The 26,961-nt window shown below is 43.8% G+C and overlaps 1 protein-coding gene across 7 annotated transcripts in view; it reads left to right on the top strand.

Annotated features, from left to right (window-relative positions):
• Myo1b (myosin IB) overlaps window positions 1–26,961 on the top strand; it is a 164,922-nt gene that overhangs the window by 30,090 nt on the left and 107,871 nt on the right. For all 7 annotated transcript variants that reach the window (XM_021198945.2, XM_021198943.2, XM_021198942.2 and 4 more), the window contains exons 2-3: window positions 4,017–4,160; window positions 21,162–21,277. In XM_021198945.2, coding sequence (XP_021054604.1) covers window positions 4,026–4,160; window positions 21,162–21,277 — 251 coding nt within the window. In that variant the 5' untranslated portion in view covers window positions 4,017–4,025. The remainder of the gene's footprint in view (window positions 1–4,016; window positions 4,161–21,161; window positions 21,278–26,961) is intronic.

Genomic DNA, 26,961 nt, shown 5'->3' with positions numbered 1-26,961 from the left:
AGCCTGTTTGGTGTGAGCATGGGTAGTCGAACCATCCCAAGTGTCAAATCTTCAAGCCTGCCCATCAGAGGTGGACAGAACGGTGATGCTGATACTCCGGCCAGCATCAGATTCAGAGTCAGCCTTGAGTCAGATATAGCAACTAGGAGATAGTGGGCTAGTATCCTGTTGGTTGATTTAATGTTTCTATGATATGTATGTGCTAATACCCGGAGTTGAGGGTTCAACAATACAGACTCCTTTGAAAGGTTTTGGAAATGGGAACTACATGCACGCATACACACACATCCACACCCACACACCACACCCCTTTTTGTTTGATATTCACACACATATTTGTGTATCACACAGTGCCCTACATACATCACCATTTTGTATATAAAACCATGGAACTTCTTTTGATGTTTTAAGGAAACACTGTGTTAGCAAACGCTTCTGAAATTTGTTTTCATGGTTCATCCTAACTCTGTCAGAGAAGAAAAAAAACAAAACATTTTTTTTTTCCCTTGGGAGAACAAATTTGCCAGATATTTTTATTAAGATTTCAAAGTGAACTCAACTTGTGCTAGAGGTAACGGCTCTAATATATGTAAGGCAGAATGTGAACGCAGTTCGTTTGTAGGAAGGTACAGAAGTACTCCTACCACATTTCCCGTGTTCTCCTTTTACCTCTAACGATGGGAACCATCATGATGTCATGCCCCCGGAACTTTGATGCTAAAATGACAAACTCGTCTTATAAGGAAATGAATTTTATATTGGATTTGCAGTATGGTTCGTTTTATTAGTATATTATATTTTGCAAAAGTTGTATTTTTCAGTTTTTATCAGTTTTCCGAATTGATTTGTACCTGCGCACGATTATGGAGTTAGGATAGAAGGTCAAAGCTGGCTGACTGTAAACTTCCTTGAAACTTGCGGTTGGAGAGATGGTGAAGCAGGCTTAGTTAGTGTGGCGGCAGGCAGGCTGGCTGCTTAATTACCATCACCTGCAGCCAGCAGGTGTTGTCTTTCCAGCTTCTTCTATAAATAGACTATATTCAGAAATCCACCCAGGCCAGAGCTCCCATTCAGCCACTTGGCTCCTTCAAGTTCCTGGTTTAAGATGGTTATTTTTGCAACCCTTTCCAAGCTGACTTCTCCCTTAATCCCTAAGCCTTCTTCTTCCCTCACCTGCCAAATTAGGTGTAATGCCTTTACAGACCCAGAGTGGTTTTGGCATTGTACGAGTCTGAGTACTTGAGATGTTAATTTATTGTGACAGAGTAAGGCACTCCCAGTCCTTCAGTGGCCTTCTCTTGGCTGCTGCTCAGTCCCTGGAAATGGCAGTCACCCCCAACCTGTGCCTGCTCGGTTCTGCAATGGAGCCTGACCTACCTCAGTGCAGGAGCCGTTCCTGGTTCTGTGGTTGTTGGGTTTTAGTGGTACCTGGGACTAGCTATTCCAGGTGTGCTTGCCCTGAAACTAAATCATATATAAATTAGTAAATAAATAAATAAAATACAAAAGATCTTTTCTCTTGAATCAAACGTATTGGAGGAAGTCTCAGTTCTTTCATACTCCCTTTTTTTGGCTTTCCAAAGCCTTTTTGTTTGTTGTTTTGTTTTGCTTTGTTTTTTTTTTTTTTTATAACAGAGTCAGAAATAACAGACATGTTTGTGAATGTCTATTGACTGCTAGTAATTAATAACAATGAGTTATTTAGTTACTAGGTGTCTTAGGTTTTTACTGCTGTGAACAGACACCATGACCAAGGCAAGTCTTATAAAAAACAACGTTTAATTGGGGCTGGCTTACAGGTTCAGAGGTTCAGTCCATTATCATCAAGGTGGGAGCATGGCAGCATCCAGGCTGTCATGGTACAGGCAGAGCTGAGAGTTCTACATCTTCATCCAAAGACTGCTAGTGGAAGACTGACTTCCAGGCAACTAGGGTGGGGGTCTTAAGCCCACACCCACAGTGACACACCTACTCCAACCAGGTCACACCTATTCCAACAAGGCCACACCTCCAAATGGTGCCACTCCTTGTCCAAAAATATATAAACCATCAGACTAGGTCTTCCTGTTTCTCTTTATAACGTCAAGAAGATGGATTTTCTCTTGCCTCTAAGGGACTTCTTGGCTATTTACACCAGAAGATGAGGATTTACTTAAATTGCTAAGATTTAAGCAAGCAGATCTTCCTATGGTCTAGTATGAAGTGGGCACTCCACATGGAAAAAATCAAGTAAACATTGCCCTTAGTGCCAGGGGTTTGCATACATATATTTATTATAATATTCACAAACTTTGTGGATATTAGTACCTTGATGTCAATTTAAACTTGACTTCTGCCCTGGAAACACTTTTTTTTTTTTTGGAATGGGACAGTAAGGGCATCTGATAATGGAAAAGCTAACAAAACGTGCATTACCTAAGAGACATGCCACACCCTTTCCTTGGTTAAGACATTTGAAGGGACTTGGTCTTCTTGACAGCACAGAGGTTGGGGGCTCTGTTGGTTTAGCATTCCTCTGTGGGCTGTGGGTAGCATCCTACATACAAGGTGTGAATGCCACTGTTCCAGGGCGCCTTTGCTTTCAAGTGGATAGCCTTTCCCACTGAGCCGAAGGAAAGGTAGTATGTGGATCTAGTCATTGTGGGTTAAACCTTTTATATTATTTATTTATTTATTATTTATTTTTGCTGTTAGGTTGGCTAGTCAAGATGAAAATTTAAGAATACAGTGATGACTCTTGGCAGGTTGCACTGTCTCGGCAGCCTGGTTACCAGTGGGTTGTGCTCTTTGTAAGTTAGCTCCTGGTACCTGGGATGAAACTTTTCCCCCTAGCTACAGGATCCAAATATCAATGGGATTCTTTTCGTTTGTTTGGTTTTGAGACAGGGTTTTACTGTGTAGCTCCGGCTGTGTTGGAATTGACTATGTAGACCACACTGGTCTCAAACTCACAGAGATAAAGCTTGCCTCTGCCTCCTGAGCGCTGCGTTCAAAGGCATGTATGTGCCACTGTGCCAGGCATGCTATGGGATTTTTTTTTTTTTTTAACACCACATACAAAGCGTTTATAAGTATTCACAACAAGCGGAGTGTCAAGTTTTCTTCTCACTTAAAAAAAAAACAAACATTTATTTACTTTTGCGTATGTCTGGGTGCCATGGTAAGCGTGTGCTACCTAGTGTGCACATCAGATGACAACTGCTGAGAGAGAGCCTCTTTTCTCCTTAGGTCCTGGGAGTTGAACTCAGACTGTCAGGCTTGGTGGCAAATGCCTTTACCCACTGAGGCATCTTACAGGCTCAGTTTCCTCATACAAATGTTAAAATCAATCTGTTCTTGAGTGGCTACGTGCCTGTCATGGTATGTGTGCACAGGAGTCAGATGAGAAGTTACAGGAGTTGGCTCTCCTTCCATCTTGTGGGTTCTGGGGACTGAACTCAGGTCAGCAGGCTTGGTGGCCAGTTCTTTACCCACTCAGCCATCTCCCCAGCCCAGGGATAGTTCATATTAATATGGAGTTAGCCACATCTGTAGTGGAGTTATTGTGAGGATTAAGTTCATTACTGAACGTACAGCTCTTTGGTATGGTGAGCAGTAAGTGTTACTGGTGTCATTTAAAAACGCAGTTTCTTGGAGAAATGCACTGTAGATTAATCTCGGAAAGCTGAGGCTTGCCATCTTAGAGGAAGCTGGTTCAGATAAGGCCCAGTCTGACATGGCTCTGCAAGGGCTGGTGGCAAAGGTGGTTTTGGAAAGAGATTCTCCTGGAGTGTGCCAGTTTTGGTTGGCGGTAGAGATGGCACAGGGCAACAGTGACTTTGGTTTCCAGTTGGCATTTTCTGTAGATGGACTTTGCTTGGGAGGATGGATGGGGAATAGGTTTGTTTTGGCAGCAGGTTGGGATGGCAACTTCAGGAGTTTGGAGTGCTGGGCAGGTGGAGGTCATTTCTCCGGTCATATAAAGAACTCATCTCGAAGTTTTGCTCCTAGACCTGACTTCTTCTTCTTTCTTCCAGCTGGAAGCCATGGCCAAAATGGAGGTGAAATCCTCACTTCTGGACAATATGATTGGTGTTGGAGATATGGTTCTTTTAGAGCCGCTCAATGAGGAGACGTTCATCGACAATCTGAAGAAGCGCTTCGACCACAATGAGATATATGTGAGTCCGTGGAGGCTTTCCTGCCTCTCCCTTGCTTTCTTTGCTCTTTGTTTCTAAGTGTTCAGACAGTTTTGAGAGTTTACTAGATTGGCATAGGCACTGCACTGATAAGTCCGGTGAGTATTTCCCAACAAGTTTAAACACCAGCTGTACGCAAGATATTGCACATGGGTTGAGGTCACACTAACACGAGTGTGGCGTTTCAGTTCCTCCCTCGAGGACATAGGTTCAGACAGAGTGTTGAGATCCATTGCCGTCTTGGATACCTTCGGAGGATTAGAACACTAATCACTCAGAAGCTGTTCACCAAAACAGGGCCGTGAGACTGGAACCTTCCTGATACTTGTCCAAAGTGGGACTGCAGTAGAATGCTGCATTAGCGTACGTTTCCTGGAGATCGGCATCATTATGGTTGCTGTTAGTATGTTAGCATGCACGAAAAGGCAGAATGTATACATATCCACTAGTAGACAAATGTATGTTTTCAAGATCCCTGAAAAGGGACTTCACAGTGTCACTGTGTTAAGCTCTCCAAATATATTAAAAACATGAGCTTAAAAAAAAAAAAGATTTATCTGCAGCCCTTGCACTTGTGGACATAAAGGTGTGGTGTGAACTCAACCAATGAAATGGGGTATTGATTTTTAATGCGAGGGGCCTAGAAGCAAACAGAAGCAGTTGGACAGAGGTAGTGGAATAGATTTTTGCCTTGCTTCTGAGCTCTTTTCTTCTTTAAAAAAATGTGCTTCTGTACATCAGAGTGAGTTGCGTTATTGGGATGGGCAGCATTTTTCTTTATTGGTGTTGGGAGGAACTAGAAATAAATAGAAGGAGAGACCTAAAGGTGAGAACTATCAAAGCTTTGACTTTTGTAGAACAAACTAAAATTTATATGAAAAATTATAAGCTGCTTTATTATTATTATTTATTATTAGTCACATAAAGCTTTCTGTTCTATGTAGTCAACTCCCTTAGGACCTCTGTAATAAATACTATCTTGTAGGTGACACAAGTTTATTTCTTGTAATCTAGAAAGCCCAGGAGGAAAGGACTAGCAGGTTCTGAGAGGAGGGCCTAACTCCTGGCTGATGAATACAGATGCTGCTGTGTCCGCCCAGGAGGAAAGGGGAAGCCCAGTAGGGCTCATAGCACTAACCACATTCTTGTGGATTCAGCACAATGACCTGTTCACCTCCCAGAGACTCCCCCTCCAAACCACAGAAGCACTTAAACCACAGCACTCAGGGCAGCCCTCACTAGTTAGTTAGTTAATTGATTAATTATTATTATTATTATTATTATTGTGAAATAAGTCATCCTCTGGAAGTTTCACAGTAAAGGGAGACTTGTGACTCCTGCTTTTAGGATATCTCATTGATAACTGAATGCTAAACTGGGGATAGTAACAGTTCAGTCTCCATAAGATGGTGATCCAAATGGAAAGGGCATTGAATGCTACTGTGGAACAGGGGGATGACCTTGTTTGGCTTGGTGTCACCTCCCTTCTTGGTGCAGCAGGATTGCCTTCAGGTGGGAAAGCCTGGCCATTCTGTGGCTTTAATTGAAAGTATGGTCTGATATCAAATGAAAGATGGTCTGATATCAAATGAAAGATGGCCTTTAGACATTGGTCTCTGAGACTCAGACAGGAGGAATCAATTATATCCTAACTAATGGTGCCGATCGTTTTTCTTTTTGGCTCTAAGCAGCACAGTTCCCTTTTAGATGAATTGAAAATAGGAGAGAAGGCCATTCTGTGCATTTGAATACCTGATTTGTTGTGGCCACTAAAAATAAAACAGTCTCCCTCATAACGAAGTGGATCTAGCAGACAAAATGTCTGGGTCTCAGCGCTACATAATTTTATTTTCTAAACTATTTCTGGAATGCCCTTTCTGGCTAGATGACAGAAGTGGAAAATTGACTTTAGCTGTAGATATTGACATCAGTCATTTTCCATGATACTTGACGGCTACTCTTCTGTGAGCTCTATGCTCTCCCTTCTATGCCTTTAAACATGTCATGTTAGATGACAATGGTGTCTCTCTTTCTAGTGGTAAAAGATAGGTTCTAGAGTAATGCAGATAGCATTATCCTGCTCCCCGAGGACATTTATGAGTGTGTCTGACTATGCTGCACTGATGCCAACAGAGAGCAAGGCTTCTTAACTGGGTACAGTGCAGGAGAATTCTATCTCTATTTTGTAAGTTAAGCATATATTGTTTTTGCAATAAAAAATATGCAAGAACTGCATGATAGATATGGTTATCATGGTTCCCAGCCTCAAACACCATACACCCTACTATAGGAAACCTATTTCTGACTCTTATTTTGACAGTATTCTTGCTTTTCTTTCCTTCATGGATTGTTGTAAAATTGTTTGGCCTGGAACTTTAGCTTAAGTTAAAAATGTCTGCAGCATCGTCATCATACTATGTGTATGTGTGAATGTATGTGTGTGTGTGTGTGTGTGTGTGTGTTCTTTCTAATTCTCTCTCAGAACAGAAGATGCTGTTGAAATCCGTTGTGTCCACGTAGAGCTTTACTCTGTCCCTCAGGTAACTACCTGGGATAAGCCATCCTGTAAGCAGGGTTAACTATACTGACAATGCTGGCAGTGACCAGAAAGTTGGCCTAGACTTGTGATCACAGTGGGAGCAATTTCCTGTGTGATTCAGCTATAGATTGGGAAACTGTTTTCCATCCGGCTGTCCATCTCCCTTTCAGTCCCCCCCCCCCCCAAGAGTGTCTGTTCTGACAGAGTTGAGAGGTACTTGGCTCTGGTTGTGACTTGCTCCAGCAGTCACAGACCCTCAGAGTCAGTGGACTCTGGAGTGTGAGAGGGATGGATACCCAGGCGAACACAGGTCAACAACTAGGGAGAGTGAAAGACAGATGGATGCTGAGAAAGTGCTGAGTGGCCACGTTGATGTTGCTGTCATATAGAACAAGATGTGCTCCCCAGGAGGGGGTTGTCCTGAGTATCTGGCTGCCTGCGCAACCAAAGGCCTGCTTCTCCGACTTTTTTTTGCTGTGAATTTCTGATGCAGAAAAGCATAAATAGATTTTTTCCGGAGGATCTGGAGCAGAATTAAGTCTAATGATACAGCGAGGTTTCACCAGCACCTTGCCTCCCAAACAGTGTAAGGCTTTACTTATTGTTCCATAACAAGTGGGTTTATTTTGATGTAAACTCCTTGTAACCCGAAGAATATCTTGTGAAGGGGGCTGACACCCTGATTAAATAGTAACATGCTGGTTCATGTCTGTGACCCCTGGAATATCAGTGTTTGCGACTGGTTCAGCTGCCGTTCCAAGCCAGGGCTTTGGGCTTGTTTGGTGGGAGATAGGGGAAGATCAAGTGGTGGGGGACAGAGGGAACAATTGGACTGGCCAGCTAGAAGCTAGCAGGGTCAGAGGCTGTTGCTGTTATTCCTCGCTCTTGGCAGAGTGTAGTTCAAGCTGGGACCAGCTGCAGGCCATGCCTTTTAGTCTCAGAGGCTCAGTATGGGGTCAGTGGCTGGGAAATACTAGTTGTGACATTCCCAAGCTCTGCTGGTCTAAGTTCTTTCTGCCCTTTGTCAGCCCTTCCGGCCTGTCCACCCCCACCCTCAGGCAAGCTCGCAGCTGGGGCAGGTCTCTTGTGGGCCTTGTTGTGATGGAGGAAGAGGCAGACTTGAGGTCGATGTTCTGTTTTTAGGGTGGCTGGTCCGGACTGCGGTTCTGTCCAGGAACAGGAGAGCTGCAATTTAGGTAAGAACAGGGAGGACCAGATGTGGAAAGTAAAGAAGCAAGGTGCTTGTCTGTAGGCAGAAATATTTGTGGTGCTCAGCAGTAAATTTAGTTTGTTTTCTGTCTGAATTGTCAGGTTGGGGGAATCATCTACATATAGAGGTCCGAATTAGCCCAGTTTCAAGATCTTATGTTAAACTAATTGCACATGTAAAAGTGGCAGCCTGGAAAATCTAGTACAAATTGCCTTAATTTTTTAAAAATTCTGGAGGTAGGAATGAAATGGGACCAGACACTTCTGTAACGCTCAACTATAAAGTACTGGATATTTGGTTAGCTTTGAACATTGTAACAATAACACTGGTTCACATTTGTACACTTCTCATTTATATGCAGGGTAGTTCATACCACGTGGAGCTAACACATCACACAGGGTAGTTCATACCATGTGGATCTAACACTTGTCACACGGGGTAGTTCATACCATGTGGATCTAACACATGCCACATGGGGTAGTTCATGCCATTTGGATCTAACACATGTCACACGGGGTAGTTCATGCCATGTGGATCTACCACATGTCACACAGGGTAGTTCATGCCATGTGGATCTAACACATTTCTAGAGATGCTGTTTGCCATAAATGACGTCTCCTTTTGTTATAAAACAACTTGCATTTTTCATTGTCTTATTGTTTATGTACATCAGAAGTGCTCACTATTTATGTGAGTGACTTAGCTCAGGGAATTTCTGCCCTGTAGTGAATGAGAATCTGAAATTTGGACCTTTAATTTGTTAACAGAGCTCAGAATTGGCGCTCAAAGCCTAGCTTAATGCTATTCTTACTAGCTAACTGCCCTCCTGGTTTTTGTAATTTTACAATTTCTCCTTAAAAGTCTTACTTTTTTTTTTTCTTATACAAAAGCGATATGCTTTTGAAAAACATCCAGGCAGCTTAGGCATATGTAACATGGAAATGTGGTTTTCTTGTATCGGATTTCCAGAAGTAATACTAATGACTGCATTGTTTCAGAGTCTTCCAGACGATCATTTAAAGAAGGATGCTTCTTTGGTTTTAGAGTTGGAAATAAGAGGTTCTCTTTCCTCAGACATCCCAGACCCATCGAGGTTTGCGTGGGACAAGGTTAATCTTCAATGCCATTTCTACTTCTGCCTACACCAAGTAGGGAAGGGATGGGGAGAGCCCACCCGGACCTGTTCTTGTGTATGCCTAGACTGCAGTGTGTGTGTGGGTGGCTGGCTCCTGGGAAAGGTGGAGAGTGAATTGTGTGTGCGGTTGGGAGTTTGGATGCCAACACAACATCGAAACCTAGATAGAGCCAGGAACGTCAATCGTGAGGTGTCGAGGAATGTTGTGTCTGATCTTGAGGGACAGTCCATGGCTTGCACGCTTTAGGAAGACAGACAGTTTTGACAACAATGTGTCAGCTTTTAACCTGTCCACACTTTCATAAAACCCAAGGTAACTAGAAAATCCTTAACCGGGCGGTTACACAGTTGTCTGTTATCTTCCAGTCTTAGTTATCTCAGGTTGCTGGTTCTATATTGTTCTCGCAATATTTGTGTAATATTATAAGTATTTATAATCATCTAACTCAAGTATTCTGGTTGAAGCTACATCTGTAGTTAGATTTAGAGGACATGACGACGTCAGAAAAGACCTCTGTTGGAAGCAGTTTGATGGGCGGGCACCCTGGAGCAGAGGCCTGGCTTGAGGTCTGGCTCTGCCACTTTTTGTCTATGAGACCTGGAAAAAGTCCAAAAACACTATGACTACTTTAGACCCTTCATGTTTTAGTTCATTTAGGTCTTAGAGAGTCTTGTGTGTGTAACATTTTCATTTTACATATGACAAAACATCCTTAGGCAGGCCCAGTGTCTGTTCCATGCTTACACTGTGAGTATAAAATGGAGCTAGGATTTATATCCAGGAAATCCAGTGCTGGAGGTCAAGGTCACGTGCAAATGATGGCTCTGTTGACCTTACATGAATATCAAATGACTTCACTAATATGGAAGCCTGTTTAGTTTCCTAAGTAGTTATATATGAAATAGAAGTTTGTATAGGCTTTGAAAGGAGGCAGTTTCCAAGTGGCCTAGCTGAATCGTGAGTTTGATAATCAGTATTCTTGCCATATATTGAGAGAGAACTCAGTGGTACGGTGACGTGAACTTATCAGACATGGGATGGGTACATCGGGTTCTTAAGTCACAGGTTATCATGACATGGTCCTTATAAGTCAAAGCAGAGAGACATCAATCAAAAAGATAACTGAGTTATCCCCCCCCTCCCCACCCCAGGCAAAACAAAACAAAACCGAGCTTAGAACATCTCAAGGAAAGAGTGTTGTTCATCATATTATGTGGCTTGCAAGTGACTGGCGGCTCCTCATGGTCCTTCTGCTTTATGAACACAAGGTAGAAGAAGAAGGCATTTGGCTCAGCACACATGGGGCCAGTTCAGTTAGACCCAAATCTCCTTCTTTATCTACAGAACAGATGAATTTTAGTGGCAATTTTTATTCTTCGTCACTCACAACCAACTGTACCATTGCCCAAGACTGAGTTCTTTCATCTATGAAATGGGTATTTTGATAATTATCTCACTGAGTTCCTGCACGGATGACTGACACATAGTAGGAGCGGGATATATTGTAGGTGGTAGGATTGAATTTGGGTCTGGGTAGCCAAGGATGACTGTTCTTTAATGATTTAGAATTTGTTATTTTTTAAAATTAGATTTCTATTTTCTTCTGCTGTAACTGAATACTGTATAGTTTTTTTATTTGTTGTTTTGTTTTAGTTTAGTTTTGTTTTTTTGTTTTTTGTTTTTTTTTTTTGATTAGGATGTATTTGATACATGTTTTTGGTGGTTCAGACAGCATGGCATTATTGTCCTGGCGAGGGTTTCTGACTGCATCACAGCATGGTGGAGAAACAGAAGAGGGAAGGTCTGTATCTGTATGCAAACACCAGTGAGCACTTGGCGAGACGGAAGACGGGGGGCTCTGGGGCTAGGTTGTACTTTCTGTAACCGTCTCCACTTGCATCCTGTGGGAACTACACGAATCTCTTCTGAGGGTGGTGCCCCACCCTTAAAGGTTCCCCCAACTTGACCACATTTGAGGTCCAGTTTCCAGCACGCAGATTTGGGGAACACACCCCAGCCATGTAGCCTCTTTCTCTTCTTCCCACCCTCTGTCTTCCCTCCTTTGCTCCTGCTTCTGTCTTCATCGTACAGATTGATTTTCACTGTATTCCTGTTTCCAGTTAGCCACACAATACTGTTTTCAGGACTCGTGGCAAGAAGGGAACCTAACCACCGGGGCCACACCAACCCTTGCGATGGGCTTTATTGGGTCTGGAGAATAGTATATATTTGGAAGATCCCGTCTCCTTTCAGAATCTGTCTCAGCGATGATACGGCAGTGGGGTGTTGTCCTGCTCTAAATTAAAGGCAGCCCGAGGTGGTATTTTTAGCTGGTATTTAAATGTGGCATGAGACTCATATATAGTTCTTTAATTTATAGTCTGAAATGACTGACAGCCCAGGAATGAAAGATCATGATGTGATGGTAGGCTAGACCAGCAGGCCTGGGATGTCATCTGCAGGCACAGTCTGCAGGCCTCTTAGTTTATTTGTAGACATCTAATCTGAGGCTGGTGACTTAAGGCACTGGATAAAATAGTGAACTGAGAAATACTGGAAACTTAAAAACAACAAGCAGGATGTGGTGTGCGAGGTTCTGAGGGATCATGAGGGCGGTGAGGAAGCAGGCTTTGAGGATCTGTGAAGATGACTGGCTGCGGGGAGTGCATAGAACAGTTTAGAAGAAGCAAGTATGGGCAGGCAGCAAACTGGGCACAGTCTCTTGTGTCCTGATTTTCCTGTAGCGTTGTGGTAGGTGCAGATGGGGCTGTGTGTGTACCAGGTGTGTGTGCACCAGTTCACAGCTGTCTTAGCATCAAGAAAGTCAGTGTGAGGCTACCACTGCTGTGAGACCTTGGGTACAGTTTTCAGCCTGTGCCTCCAGGTAATTCATGTGTAAAATAGGACATTATTAGTGATGTGGTATGTGTGTGTGTGTGTGTGTGTGTGTGTGTGTGTGTGTGTAGTACCTCATGCATTAAAAAACACATATATAGTACATTATATATGATATATATATATATATATATCTCACAAATATGTTTCTGAGAGTAGAGCTGCCAGATACATACATTGGATCACAGTTTTTGTTGTACCAGAAAGGTACTGAAATCTGTCCTTGACCTCACATTTATAATTGTGACTTACATCATTCTGCACAGTTTTGAATGATATAAAGAACAATCAAAACATTTGGTAGATCAAACCGTGTCTCCTAATAAAACCCCAGAGACAAAGCATCTCTTCAGGAGCACTGGGGAAGTCTCACAGATGTCCATTTCATAGCACTGTGGTGAATAATAGTTTGTGTCCTGTGATCAAATTCCCAGGGTCCAAGACCCCAGAGGAGAAAGGATCCCTCTGGATGAAGTGAGTGGTTCTTGCTCCTGAGGATTCCAAGGACTGTTTTTTTTTTTTTTTTGCTGTCATCTTAGTATTAGCTTCACTAGACTTATCTCACATGCTCGCCTGGTAACGCAGCCATTTCCTGTATACAAAGGCCATTTTGGAAAAGTCTTCATGACTTTAGCATTATAGGACTATTGGGTTAATTTTGCTGAGGTTTAGGGCTTGGAGTCCTGACTTGGCTGTTGTACAGTGGTCAGTAGATTCCAGTGGAGCCATGTGGAGTTTATACCACCATAATAGGTACTGTTTATAGAATACTTGCTGTGGTCTTGGTGCTTTGATATGTAGTTTCATTTAATCCTCAGATCTTCAAGGGGGAATTAGTAGTAGTCCCTCTGTATACAGGAGGAAACTGGGGTAGGGAGAAGCTAAAAATGTGCCTCGATTTACACAAGACTGAAGATTTACAGGAAAATGTGGAGCCAGCTTTGTACAACACTCCAAATAGATGGAAGCATAACCAAGGGAGTGTGGTGGAGAGCCCTGAGTGGAGAGCTCAGATGCCTGCCGATGCTGTGGGTTCACATCTAAGCGTGTTCATCGTCGTCATCTGACCCTTTGCCTCTCAGGGACTTGCGACTTCAGAACTGCTCTTGTACTGCCTGCCTGGAAAATCTAGAGACTGATTCCTCCCTCCTCCCCTCCTGTCTCCTCCTTTCCCCTCTCCCTTGTCCATCTCTATCCATCTCCATCCACGCCACCTCAGGTCTTAGTTACTGGTTGGGTAGCTTTGTTGTAGACAACCCTCAGGTTGAAGCCTCCTGCCTATGGAAAAGCAAGGATTCTAACACAATAACCATTGCTGTTGAGAAAGTTATCAAAATAAAGATATATATATATTTTATGGATATGGTGTGTATACTTCTGCAAATGTGCACAACATGTGTGTTGGTGCCCTAGATGCCAGAAGATTGTGCCAGGTCCTCTGCCAGGTCCTCTGTAAGAGCACTTAACCACTGAGCCATCCCTCCAGCCCCATATACTTCCTCTTTTATAGAGATATTTTATGTTAAAATGGCAACATATCAGGTTTTATGACCCGAACACAATATGGATTTGGGTAGGGTCTCAGGGCTCTCTGGATATTTTCTGGGAATCTCATAAACAAAAACATTTGTCTGCAGTGAGGATATCCTACATCCTGCATCCCCCTCCACATTCTAGGCTTTCACCCACAACTGAACCCTGGGAGGTGCCTCTCTACTCTCACTCATCTTTCTTGGCACCCTTTAAAGACCATCAAAACCCACTGGAGTGTGTCTGTCTATCTGTCTGCTGAAAAGCAGTGAAGCTGGGAAGCACACGCCCACCCTCCCAGATGTCTTACCTTATAGCTGAGAACCTTTCTTTCTCTTAATCCTTGTGCTTAAAATCTGGTTTTCAATAAATTCTAACTCTAAATATTAGGTTACAGACAATTCTACTAGGCTCTGCCCAACAGCTACCTAGCAACAGCTTGCGTCGCAGGCCCGCCAGGCCCTCTCTCACCATCTTCTTTCTCTCTTTGTTCCAAGGTGTTCCCAACCAGCCTCTTACTCTCTTTGCACCTTCCTCTCTTTCTCTCTTTCCGAACCACTTTCTCTCTCCCCACTTCTCTGCCCTCATTGCTCTGTTCCCAGCCTTCCCAGGTCCCCATTCTCACCTTCCCCATAATAAGTATTCTTTATAGTAGCCCTGTTGCATGGCGAGATTCCTCAGGGGATCCCTCCAGTGTCGCGGGGAGTGGGGTGGGGGGACACCTTGCCACGGGCCCACCAAGGCACTCCCTCCTGCCACAATTATACCACAACACTACACATACTAGCTTATCCTGAAAATCTCTTCTGGGATGAAGCCAAGAATCCTGGGTGTGTGTAAGTGGAGTTCTCTGAAAATGAACCCCTCAGGTAGCCCCAAGAAGCAACACGGAGCTGTGCCCCGTCCTTATCACCACGAGCTTATTACTCAGCCTCTTCATTGTCTTAAGAAGGGCTTTAATAATTTTAATTATTTTTTGCATGTCTGTGGATAACCTTAAAAACTCAACACAGGTACTTCAGAATGCTGGCAAATAATATACACTTCAGTAGCTTTCTACTTAGCTATCAGTAAACCCACATGACGTGGTCACAGGTTCTTATCTTAATGGTCAAAAGAACCAAGAAAGGAATACAGCAACAAATGGTCACATTAGTCAGTAGAAATGCATTCAGATGAGGAGTCAGGAATCAGCTGACTCCCTAGACTATACAGTCAATAACTCTAAGCCCAGGAGCTCTGGATTATATCTTTAACCTTTGTACACGGACTCCTCTCTTGGGCAGAAACCTCCCACTGGGCCATCCAGATTATGGATGCTGAAGTCTTTATGCTACCAGAAACGAACAAAAGGAAGAAAGGAAAGGAATCTTCAGGTTACAAGAAAAACATTTTGATCTTAACAGAAAAAAAAAATTAATCATAATAATCATTTCAACATAAAAAAAAATAAATCAGGAAGGTGTCAGTTAACAGATAAAACAGTTATGTAGCTGAATTGCTGTTTAATCTAAAGTGGCTTCAAAACCCATTAGAGAAAATGTCCGAGCTGAGTCCAAGTCCCCCCTCACACATGTGACTTTTAACTCCGAAGCGGGAATGGTTCAAAGCCAAGATGGGCCAAGACTCAAGAATGGCCCATCACAGGACTGCATAACCGAACTGATTTAACTGTCAAATAAACAAGCAACACATTTCCTACAGGCCAAGTTTTAAAAGCATCATGTGAATTATAAAGCCTCAGCGGAGACTTTCAGAAAAACAAAGTTCCAGAGTTGACTACTCCAATAGTACAAACCTACATTCCCGCCTTACCGTGGCTAAGGCCGAGAGACAAGTAGGAGTTTAAGGTAAGCCTGGACTATATACAGAACTGGAGTTCAAGGCTAGCCTGGGCTACCCAGCAAACAAACAAACAAAAGATGGTGGTGAGCAAGCTAACTAATCTGGGCACTAAAGTAGATGAAAGGACACTCACGACTGTCTAAGTGAGCACTCGTGGTCTGAGGTCTGATTGGAGAAAGGTCCCTGTGACCTGTAGAGGGACCGAGAATGTCCAAGAAAGGTAGGGGTCACAGCAGGTCTACAGGAGGAAGTTGACTTCAGCAAAGCAAGAGCAAGGAATGACATTGGAGAGGTTGGTTTTTAGGGGGCAGTCACCCGGTTATCTGTCTCCTAACTTACTTCTAAAGCATGCACTACTAGGGATTAAAACGCATCTGTACATCAGTGCGCACAGCAGCCTTGCTCTCTATAGCCTAGACGGGAGTAACCCAAGAGGGCACTGACAGGAAACAGGTAAATGAACTGTAGCACAACCATACAGGGAAACACTATTCAGACTGGAGCACCTTTGGAAGACAGAGACTAAATAGTGTGGCTTCCCTCCAGACAAGCTGCCCAACCAGTAATTAAGCCTAGGATCACATCCTTAGCAGGGGAGGGCAGGGAAAGGGAAGAAGGAGGAGGAGTTTGGAGAGACAAGGGGAGAGGAGGAGGGAGGGGAGGAGGGAGGAATCAGTCTCTAGACTTTCCAGGCAGGCAGTACAAGAGCAGTTCTGAAAGGCAAAGGGTCAGATGACGACGAACACGCTTAGATGTGAACCCACAGCATCGGCAGGCATCGGAGCTCTCCACTCAGGGCTCTCCACCACACTCCCTTGGTTATGCTTTCATCTATTTGGAGTGTTGTACAAAGCTGGCTCCACACTTTCCTGTAAATCTTCAGTCTTGTGTAAATCGAGGCACATTTTTAGCTACTCCCTACCCCAGTTTCCTCCTGTATACAGAGGGACTACTACTAATTCCCCCTTGAAAGATCTGAGGATTAAGTGAGATTACCTATCAAAGCACCAAGCCCAAGTGCGTAAGCATTCTGTAAACAGCATATGTTATGGTGATGTAGACTCTAGGTATCTACTGACCATTGTCTAACAGTAGACTCAGATCTCCAACCCCCATACCTCAGATAAATTTATCTAAGTCTAGAATGCCAGAGTTCACCTGGGATCTCTTTAAAAGTTGTGGCTGGCTGGGCCACCCCAGGTCACTGAGATGGTTTCTGAGGAGAGAGCTTTGTGAGGACTCCTAGTGGACTAGGAATAGCCTTTGTGTCTTAAGCTCTGATTTCAGGGGCTCTTCCAGGCTCTGAGCCGCAACCTGTAGAGGAAAGGCTGCTAGAAAACCCTCTGTCCTCCTGAAGAGAGGTCAGTTTCCTGCAGTCGCAAGATGCAGCCTCAGGTTGTGTGTGCTGCAAGGCATCTGTTTGGAGGGCTAGACGGTCTTAAGACATGCAGCTGGAGATGGTTGTGACTTAGGAATGTTTGCACGGTCTTGATTTAATGTCTGCCCCGGGAGAAGCGAACGGGAAACTGCTAGTTGAGTGTGCCTTTTATCCAAAGGTCCAGCCTGTTCTCTCTCTTTACCTTTTCTGTCTTGCTCCCTTTTCTTTCTTCTCCTCTTTTCCCACATCTCTCCTACACGCTGGAGGTTCACACAGAGATGAGAGAGGAGCTCTTCAGAGCCTCGTCGATGGAATGTTGATGCCACTGCCTGCTGGTGCTGAGGTTGGGAGGGTGGGGCAGTGAGCAAGGAAATGGCTCCTTGGCAAATGAACTTCCTGCCTTTTGAGGGTAGGATGCAGTAACAAAATGCCAGTGAGGATGTTTAAGTCCAAGTGTTCATTGACGTAGAAATGAACTGCATTTCCCGTGTATATATGATGGGCAGCCTAAAACCAGAGTTGAATGTCGGTCCACCTCAGCCAGTCAGCTGCTTCCAGGGCTATAGTTGTGTGTCTTCAAGGAAGAAGGACTGTGAGTGAAGATTTCACTTTTCCTACTGCTACCATGGGGATATTTAAGTCTTTGCATAGAGAACCTTTAAGGAAGAGAGACCCATCAACAGCAATGACAGCAAACCTTAGAAGTTCAAGGCTAGAAGGCGGCAGTCCTGAAGTGGAATGAAAGTCGCCAGCCTGGCATGGATGAGCTTATTCTAGAGACACCCGGGAGCTTCCCTTTGACTGTTAAAGCGATTGTCCCCAAGAAATTGCAATTTCTACAGGAATCTCATGCTGGGAGGAGAAGGCCGCAGCAGCTTGATTTCAAAAGGAGAAATTTGTCTCCAGGAAAGAGATTTCACACTGCCCTAAGAATTTGTCAGGCAACTCTGCAGGAGAGATCAAGCCCAAACAATGGTGTGGGCTCTCTGACCAGGACTATCTTCTTTTAAAACAATACCCTCCTATTAAGACCCTAAAGAAGGGTCAGTGTGTGTATGTGCGTGTGCGTGTGCGTGTGCGTGTGCGTGTGCGTGTGTGTGTGTGTGTGTGTGTGTGTGTGTGTGCCTCCGTTTTCGTCCCATAAATCTCCTTTTCCTGCTTTTCTCTATTTATTGCTTGTTTGTTTAACTGGCTTGTAGGTGCACAGGCTGGGATCCTGCTCAGTGGTGACATGGGGAGGAATATGGCTGCTTTGATGCCTGCTTAGATTACTGTGTCTTGTCTTGCTTGGCCCCTTCTCTGGAGATTCTGTTGTATCAGTTACTGAAGTGATGCAACAAGCTGTTTTCAGAAACTAATGGCTAATGACAATCTTCTGGCTCCCCGCTCTCTGGAACAGCAATTCAGGCTGGCTTAAGCTTTGCGTACCTTGCTGTCGTCACCTGGTATTATTTCTATGGTTGAAGTAACTGGTGACATCAGTGGGGTAATGGTTTGGGGTGGCTCACCCAGAACACCTATAGCACAGGGTATATTGCTCCCCCACATGACTTCTCCATTGACGGCTCAAGCTCATTCACATCTAGAGCACAGGATAGTTGTACAGACATGGGCACATCCCAGTCCACACATGGTTTTCAAATCTTTGCCTGAATCGCAATTGCTAATGTCTCTTGGATCAAACCATGTCTAGATTCACAGGCTGGGAAAATAAACACTTCCCCGTTGAAACAGTCCCCTTGTTTCCAAGTGGGTATGGATGGAACTGCTAATGACAAATTCACATTGTGCAACAGGTCTCACCTGGGAGGTTTATTAAAGGTGGGGGTAAGGGGTAAGAGGGCATGGGGCTGTCTCTGGTTGGAGGGAGGGAAGAAAGGAAGAGGGGGAGAGAATGCACCGCTTTTTATCAGGGCCATGGTGCTTTTGCAGGAGGACTTACTACAGAGGAGACAGTGGGAATGAGTGGTGGCTCTCTGGGCAGCTAGTGATGACTGTCTTCTTGTCCTGAGTCTCTTGGGGCTGACCATGAAGGTGCCTAATTGTCCCATTCTCACCAGGTCATGGGGCTGGCCATGGAGGTGCCTGATTCCTAACAGTTATTTATAGAGTTAGAAGACATTTTCTGGCTATATTTGTAGGCAGCCCCCTCAGTAGGGCTGGAAGCTGGAGAGAAGGGCATGGCTTAAGGCTTTGTTCACTGACAACACATGTACCACAGGCTTAATGAAGTAGTGGCCGCTGTATATAGTGAATTTGGTGTTGCATGTCCACACGAGAGCAATGGACTGTATCACCCACTTTCCTAGTGACGATTGATTAGAGCCTGTGTGAGCCAGTCATTCAGTGAAAGATACCTACTGAGCCACCTTGGTGGGTCCTGTTCTGCTTGGTAGTGAGTGACACAGCTGGGGGCAGAAGAAGCGCTGATAATTCAAGATGCCCGAAAGCTACAAATAATAAGAAATTCTCCTGTCATTAGCAGGGGTTTTGATGTTGAAACTGAGGCAGTCTGTTCTCCTGCAGGAATGCCAGGGCAGCAGATTTATTTTTATTTTTTATTCTTTTATTTTTTATTTTTTATTTTATTTTTTTATCACAGCTCAGCATTGTAGAAGTTTTGGCTTGAAAGAGCCAGCTCAGTTGAGAGCAGGTTTCTCTGCTGGCAACACATCTGTATACTTTTTTAAATTTTTCTTTTACAAAAAGAGAAAGATGCAAGCACTTTCCCTGCAAAGAAGACCCCTCGTCTGTTCGGTAAAGCTGGGACCAGTAGCCACATTTTCATTTCTGTGGTGTAACTATAATTGCTAGAAGCTATTCACTTTCCCATTTTGGGCATCTCATTCTGGAGAGTTCTGGTGTGAGGAACACGGAAAGCTTTGAGAAACTCTCGTCTGATTGGGACTAGGGAACCTGTGGCCGTTCTTTCAGGCCAGGTTAACTGGGTCCTGGCGACAGAATTTAGGAGCCCACAGTGTGTGGAGGTTCTCATAGAGTGGTACCTTTTCTGCCTTCGGTTAGATGATGCTCCTATCGGTGGAACATACCGAAAACGATTTGTTTTGTTTCCCATGGTGGGAAAGGTCTTCTGCATTCAACTCATTGCGGCTCGTATAAAGGCATTGCCAAACCGTCCTCCTGTCTCTTTGCCTTTTATTTTGTTTAATTTTCATCCCTGTGGGTCTCAGTGGCGCCAGTGCTGGGGAACTTGTCCTAGAAATGTTAACTGTTGATGGGCGACATTAGAAAAGAGAGGGTGCCGGGCTGGCCGCACCCCTACTCTCATCTTAAGCAATGTTTTTTCTTTTTAGAACATTTTTTTGTAAAGCTACATTTTATGGTTTATTTGTATGTGTTTGTCTGTGTGTCTGTCTGTCTCTATGTGTGTATGCATGCAGAGGCATGTGGGGCACATATGGAGGATAGAGGATAACTTGTACTTGGTTGGTCGATGTATGTGGGTCCCGGGGACAGAATTCAAGTCTCAATGGCAAATGCCTTTACTGACTGGCCTATTTCACTCGTCGTCTTTTCTGTTGTGTATACAGTTAGCATTTTTTTTTTTTTTCTTCTTTCTGTCTTTATGATGTTGAAACTAAGGAAAACCAGAGCTCCCAAGATGAGTTTACCAAGTGGCTATTGCCTGTGGTATTGTAACCTTGCACAAAATGGACTAAACCAGTCTTACTGGACATGCCAGCGGTGGAAGGTTGAAGAATAAAGGAAGAGAGTTCTAGTTTGCAACTTGGAGTTAGTTAGCTAGCATCCATGAAAATACAGCATTGACCCCTCAGGAAGTATATTTAACTTTAACATTAAATGTAAATTCAACATTATACATATGATCCATTGGAAAGTGAATGTAAATTTTACTACCAGAGTGAATTAGATATAGTATGAAATTCTGATGTTTGTTTATTTCCAAGGGCTGTGGATCTAATGCTGTGTTGCTTGTGGTCAGTACTGGTAGTAGATAGCATGCTGTAGCGGGGCAGTGCTGACATCCTTACCCTAGGTATGGGCATGGGCTGAATAGTTGGGTTGCCAATCGCTTTGAAGCAAAATGATAACAGTGAGTGGCAGCACTAGCCATAAACGTCTCCTGGGAAAGGGTGGCTTTTGCTTACAATTAGCAGTAGTTACAAGTTTTTGGCAAGTCTGACAGGGCTTTGGCGAGCTCCTGTCCAGAGTCATAAAGTTATGCCAAGATTTATCTTGAAGCATATTTTCAATCTATAAATTTGTGCTTTTCATTTGTGAGAAGAGGGAACGTGTACTCTTGGCCACCCGGGTTCAGAGAGGCACAGTGTTCTTAGCTGTTAAGACGGGTGGAGGACGAGTGTTAGTTTCACAAGGATGACGCCGTATCACACTGAACTTAGAGAGGGTCAAATGCATCCCATGTACTTGTTAGCATATTATTTCTTTCGTTTTCTCTTATTTGCAGACATACATTGGGAGCGTGGTTATATCTGTTAATCCCTACCGGTCCTTGCCCATTTATTCGCCGGAGAAAGTGGAAGATTACAGAAATAGAAACTTCTATGAACTGAGCCCTCACATGTAAGTACAGCTTGCAAACTCTTAACTTTCCCTTCTGCTCCAGTGCATAATTGACAGATGTGTGCAGCTGCCTCCTCAAATCACAGGAAAATGTTTTCTTTTCTTTGTCTTCTTCTGGGTTTTAGATCACAGAAAAGAATGTAGAAGTTAACAGTTAAATGCTGTAAAAACTAAGGCAAATACTGGTGTGTAAAGTATTTCTGCTGCAGAGTCTGTGTGAGCAGCAGCAGCCGGTGAGTTTGGTACATAAAACAGGAGTGCACAGTGTTTATGAGAATCCAGCAGCTAGGCAGTGTTGGCACACGTTTTTGTCCCAGCACTCAGGACAGAGGCAGGGGCAAGAGCAGCCTGCTCTACAAAGCAGGTTCTAGGACAGCCAGAGCCACACAGGGAAACCCTGTCTCCAAAAGCCAAACCAAACCAAACCAAACCAAACCGAACTGAACTGAACCAAACCAACCAACCAACCAACCAACCAACCAACCAACCAACCAACCAACCAACCAACAACAAAAACAAAACCAGAGTCCAGCTATTTTCCAACAACCAGAAACCAGACAATTTTCACTGTCTTTTTGGGCTAAGAAAGATTTCAAGTGTTGCGTTATACTCGTGTTTTGGCTTTTGTTTTCTACTCTGAATGGCTAAAGTAACCTTACGAAAGTTTTCTTATGTTTGATGGATCAATACAGACTTCGATTACTAGATTTTTATTACTCTTATAGAAAGGTCTGCAAAAGAAAAAAAAGAAAGAAAGAATATAAGGCAGGTTCAGCGGAGTCTTAAGCACCAAAACTTTTTTATTGCTCCAGTTATGTTCTGCTCACTTATATTCAAAAAGAATCTATCTCTTCACCCTTTATGTTCTTGTGACCACTGGGAAGTTAAACGAAAGAGAAAGATCCTGTTTAGGCCAAGTGGTGTCATGAGCCCCAGGCCTCTCCAGTTTTGCCTGAGCAGAGACATTTCCTGCCCCTCCTCCATGGGTTTGTGAGTTCCTCTGGAATTCTTACTTTTTTCGAGTTGCGTTAAATAACTCGTGGTGATTTGCAAAAGGGTGATTTGTTAGATGTGATAGGATTTTTGTATGTGATAAAATGTCGCATGTAGATTTAAGATATCCAAGAGCTGTTGCTGGATGCTGGCCCCAGACTGATGTATACAAAGGTGTCTAGAGAAGTGTCAAGGGCTCTGCAAGGCTGTGCCGTGATCGCTGCTATTATTACGGTTAGCTTTGATCAAAATACTGTCGTCCTCTCACCAAAAATGTATGCATTGTTGAAAACAACCCCAGCTCATCATGAGATGCATATACATAAACATGTGTGTTCAATGTTCACTGTGAGCAGAAATGCTGATGTGGAACTAGTTTAGAGAATGTCTTCGCTGAGGAAAAGATTAACTTGTCATTGAGATATTGGGGTAGTGGTTGGTGGTGGTAGTGGTTTTGAAAGTGGCTAAGCTACGGTCCTGTGGTTCAGATGTTCAGCAGTATCTCCAATCGGAGCTGATTTGGGCGACTGAGACATTGATGATGTCTAAATTGCTGTCGTGCTTCGTAGGTAAGAGGGTGCTGCTGGTCGTTAGGGGACAGGGATGCTTCTGTACAACCCACACCGTGCAGATCACAGGACTCTGCTCTTGGGGACACTGTGCTGAAGTCAAGGTGCTCAGTACTAAAGCGGAAGAACTTTAGCTAACATATACATATATGTATGCACATATATCTGTCTAGTGGACTATCTGTCTATCTCATTATCTAGTTGTATATTTTGATTTCTCTTGGTGATGCAGCTCAGAGGGACATGTGGGGCTGTTTGGAATTTAATATTTAAATGTAATATTTAATATTTAAATGTAATATTTAATATTTAAATGTAATATTTAAATATGTGAAAATAGATACTAAAAACTGAGCATTCTGTATTTTCCCAATCAAGTAGGTTTTGCCCTTGATCTGGTCTCACTGTGCCTAAGGCGGGGGGAGGAATCTGAAATTGCTTTTATCATTTTATCATTTTAATCATTCCTCTAGACTCCTTTCATTTTATTTAGTGCCTGAATGTTTGTTTTAAGTCTTAGGTATTGAAGTCATTTTCAAAGTACGGTGCTTAGAGTGACTGACAGACTCCAAAGACCACACTGGGAAAAGCCTGTGCTTTGCGAGCCCAGCTTCCCACGGGCTTCCGGCTGTTCTTACATACTGCAATATATAGGTCACTCGATGATGGGTATGGAGCTGCAAATGGTATTCATTCTTGGTTATGCTTTACGCTGCAGACCTCAGACTTTTACTCTAATGGTAACGACGCTGAGCAGACCAGCTGGTCCAGCCTGTGTGCTGGCATTACCCTAAAGACTTTCCATGTATCATAACTCACTTCCAAAATAATACTTCAAGGGAGGTGCTATTACTAGTAGGGAAGTTGTTATATCTGATGGTGGTGGAGACCTTGTGGGCTTTGTACCTGCCCTACATCTGGAGTTCCACACTGTTCTCAACGCGGGCTTCTTGCTGTGTATTTCTCCAGGGTTGCCTGTGTTCTTTGTGCCTCACACCCTTCTTTAGGAGCTAAGACCCTGCCTCAGGTTACATCCACTGCCTTCCCCTCAAGCCACATTTCCATCTGCAGTTTTAAATCTCTGCACTGGAAATGTTTTGATGTGGTAGATGGCTGTTCTAGGACTGTCTGTCTGTCTTAATTCCTGCCTCTGAACTATTTCTGGAGGGGGACAGCATGGCACTGCTACCCTGCTGGAAAGCAGTACCACCAGCACGGGGGAGAAGCCTACGAAGCGAGCTCAGATTTGCCAGCCTCTGGCCTGTCTCCCTGCATCTGGCCTCCTTCCTGTGCTCACACTCATTGTGCCTGCTCATTCCCACCACAGCATCTCTGCATGCTTTGGTCCATACCTGCAGTGCTGGCTTTCCCTCAGCTCTGGAACAGCTCCGGTGCTGTCCTCAAATCTCAGACGTTGTTAGACCCTCTCTCACCTCTTCTCCGCTCAGGCTGGGTCCGCTGCTTCCTTCGGAGTTAACAGTTGAGCATTTACTCTGGGAGTCTCTACCACATTCGGTGTGGTTTACATGATGCCTGGAATGTGGCAGGGGATTCGACAGTGAAGGTCCATTGCATAGATAAGAGCTTGCACTCATGAACTTCTTACAGCCTTGAACAAACCACTGGAAGAAGCTTTAACTCTGAGAGATTAAGTGGTTTTCTCTGCCCAATGGGGAAGTATTTTTGGTTTAGGGTTTGTGTTGAGGGAGACATACCTAGTTGATACCCAGATAGTTTCATATACACGAGGGCATTGCATGATCCTCCGTGACCCAGTAAGAAAGGCCTGCTGCTGCCAGTAGACAAGAGAATTAGAGTAATTAGGATAACAAGATGTGAGGCTCTTTGCCAACCTTATTACATGCTCTTTTCTAAATACCGCCTTCCCCTCCAGGCTGGGACCTTTCCCACTTCGTTTGGTGTATGAATCTTGCCACTATTCCTTGTGAATATTTGTTTTTGACAGTATCTTGAAACAGGCTTTATACTGCAATATCCAGACTGCTGTCCTCAGATCGTTTTGTATTACAGGGTGATAAAATGACTTTGGACTTTGATGTTCCTTAGTTATAGTTGTTTCTAGAATTTGGTTTGGACCAGTGGGATGGCTTAGCACCACACAAGTCTGAGATCAACGCCCACAATCTACATGAGGTAGAAAGAGAGAAAATTGATGTCACAGAGTTGTCCTCTGACCACACATAGACCCTGGCATACATTCCTCCTGCACCCCACATCAGATAGACACACATATATAATCATAAAGTTAAAAGAAAGTGTGGGGGGCTGTTAGTTTGGGATGATATGCTTGACCGCTTATCCGTGAACTCACCCCAAACTGCACTGAGAATCCGAGCTCACTGTCCGCAAAAGTGTTTTCTTCTGATTCTTGTGTTTGAAAATGTCTTAGATTTATCTTTTAAAACAAATTTCAAACAGTTAAAATATTTACATTCCAGTTGGGCGGTGGTGGCATACATCTTTAATCCTAGCACATGGGAGGAAGAGGCAGGGAAGTTCAAGGCCAGCCTGGTCTAGAGTGAGTTCCAGGACAGCTAGGGCTACACAGAGAAAACCTGTCTTCAAACAAACAAACAAACAAACAAAATTCACATACCATATAAGAAATATATACATGGATAAAATAGGATTTCTTACCCCAAATCTTTCTGAAAACACTTTACTGCTGCATTTATGGTATATTTGGTCCCTTAAACATGCAGCTCCCTTGAAGGGAAGTGCCGTTCCCCTTAGGTAGAAGCTACACTTTTGAGCATTGGGTTCTTGGGTGGCAGCTTCAGGAGATGTGGTTCCTTTCTAATGCAATTTTAAAATTCTTTGACAATCGTTTTAAAATGGCATTACAAGGTGGTCTTGGTACATTTTAGATAGCACAGTAGCCGGATCCCCAGAGAACCACCTCGGACCTCAAACTTCCTCCATGGGAAAGAAGGAGGGATAACAAAAGGGAAAGCTTTGGGCTGTCTTGGCTCCTCCCACTGGGCTGGACCAGCAAGGGGATGGACTCCCCCACAGGGATTTAGTTACCAGACTCTGGACTTTTGTAGATGTTGCTGTAGTTGATGGCATCTATCACCCACAATCAGACCACGAGTCTCTTACCTGTGCCCTGTGGTTTTTGTTAAACCCTGCTTCATGGTCAGATCCTGTGTGACCTTCTTCCTGAGTTATCAGAATTGCCCATGGGACCTTACATACTACCTGTCCTCTCTGTGGTCAATTGTGTCCAGTCTTATCTTTTTTTTTTTTTTTTCCTTTAAATTTATTTTATTTTGCATGTTTGAGTGTCTCCTCTGCATGCATGCATGTGTATCATGTGCATCCCTGGTGCCCATAGAGTTCAGAAGAAGGCACTGGATCCCCTGGAACTGGATTTAGAAATGGTTATAAGCTGCCATTTGGGTGCTGGGAATTGAACCCAGGTCTCCTAGAAGAAAAGTCAGTGTGCCCTTAACCACTGAGCCACCTTTTCAGCTCAAAGTGCCATTCTTTTGAATTAGAAGTTTCTGTAAGTTAGGAAATCCATCCTGTTCTGTGGCTCCGGAAGCTCTTCCTTTAAGAGCTCAATAACTAGAAAGCAAAAGGAGTTTTTTTTTATCCCACATTGCTTAATCTCATAACTGATGTAATTGAAAACAAGTCTTTTTTTCATAGGGTAGGGGAGGCTGTACTGGCTGGTTTTGTGTTAACCTGGCACAAGCTGGAGTTATCCCAGAGACAGGAGCCTCCCTTGAGGAAATGCCTCCATGAGATCCATCTGTAAGGCATTTTCTCAATTAGTGATCAAGGGTGGGAGGGACCATTGTGGGTGGTGCCATCCCTAGGCTGGTAGTCCTGGGTTCTATAAGAGAACAAGCTGAGCAAGCCAGGGGAAGCAAGTCAGTAATGACACCCCTCCATGGCCTCTGCATCAGCTCCTGCCAATGTGGAAGTATAAGCTGAATAAATCCTTTCCTCTCAAACTTGCTTCTTGGTGATGTTTGCGCAGGAATAGAAATCCTGACTAAGACAGGGGCGTTTAGTCAGATGTCATGAACCGTGATGAAAATGTTCATTTTTATCAGAAGGCAATTATGTCCTTATAGTGCCCTTGACCCTGAG

The sequence above is a fragment of the Mus pahari genome, chromosome 5 (genome assembly GCF_900095145.1).
Source record: "Mus pahari chromosome 5, PAHARI_EIJ_v1.1, whole genome shotgun sequence".
Lineage (NCBI taxonomy): Eukaryota > Metazoa > Chordata > Mammalia > Rodentia > Muridae > Mus > Mus pahari.
Note: the sequence above shows the minus strand (reverse complement) of the source record. Positions and strands in the feature narration are given on the sequence as shown.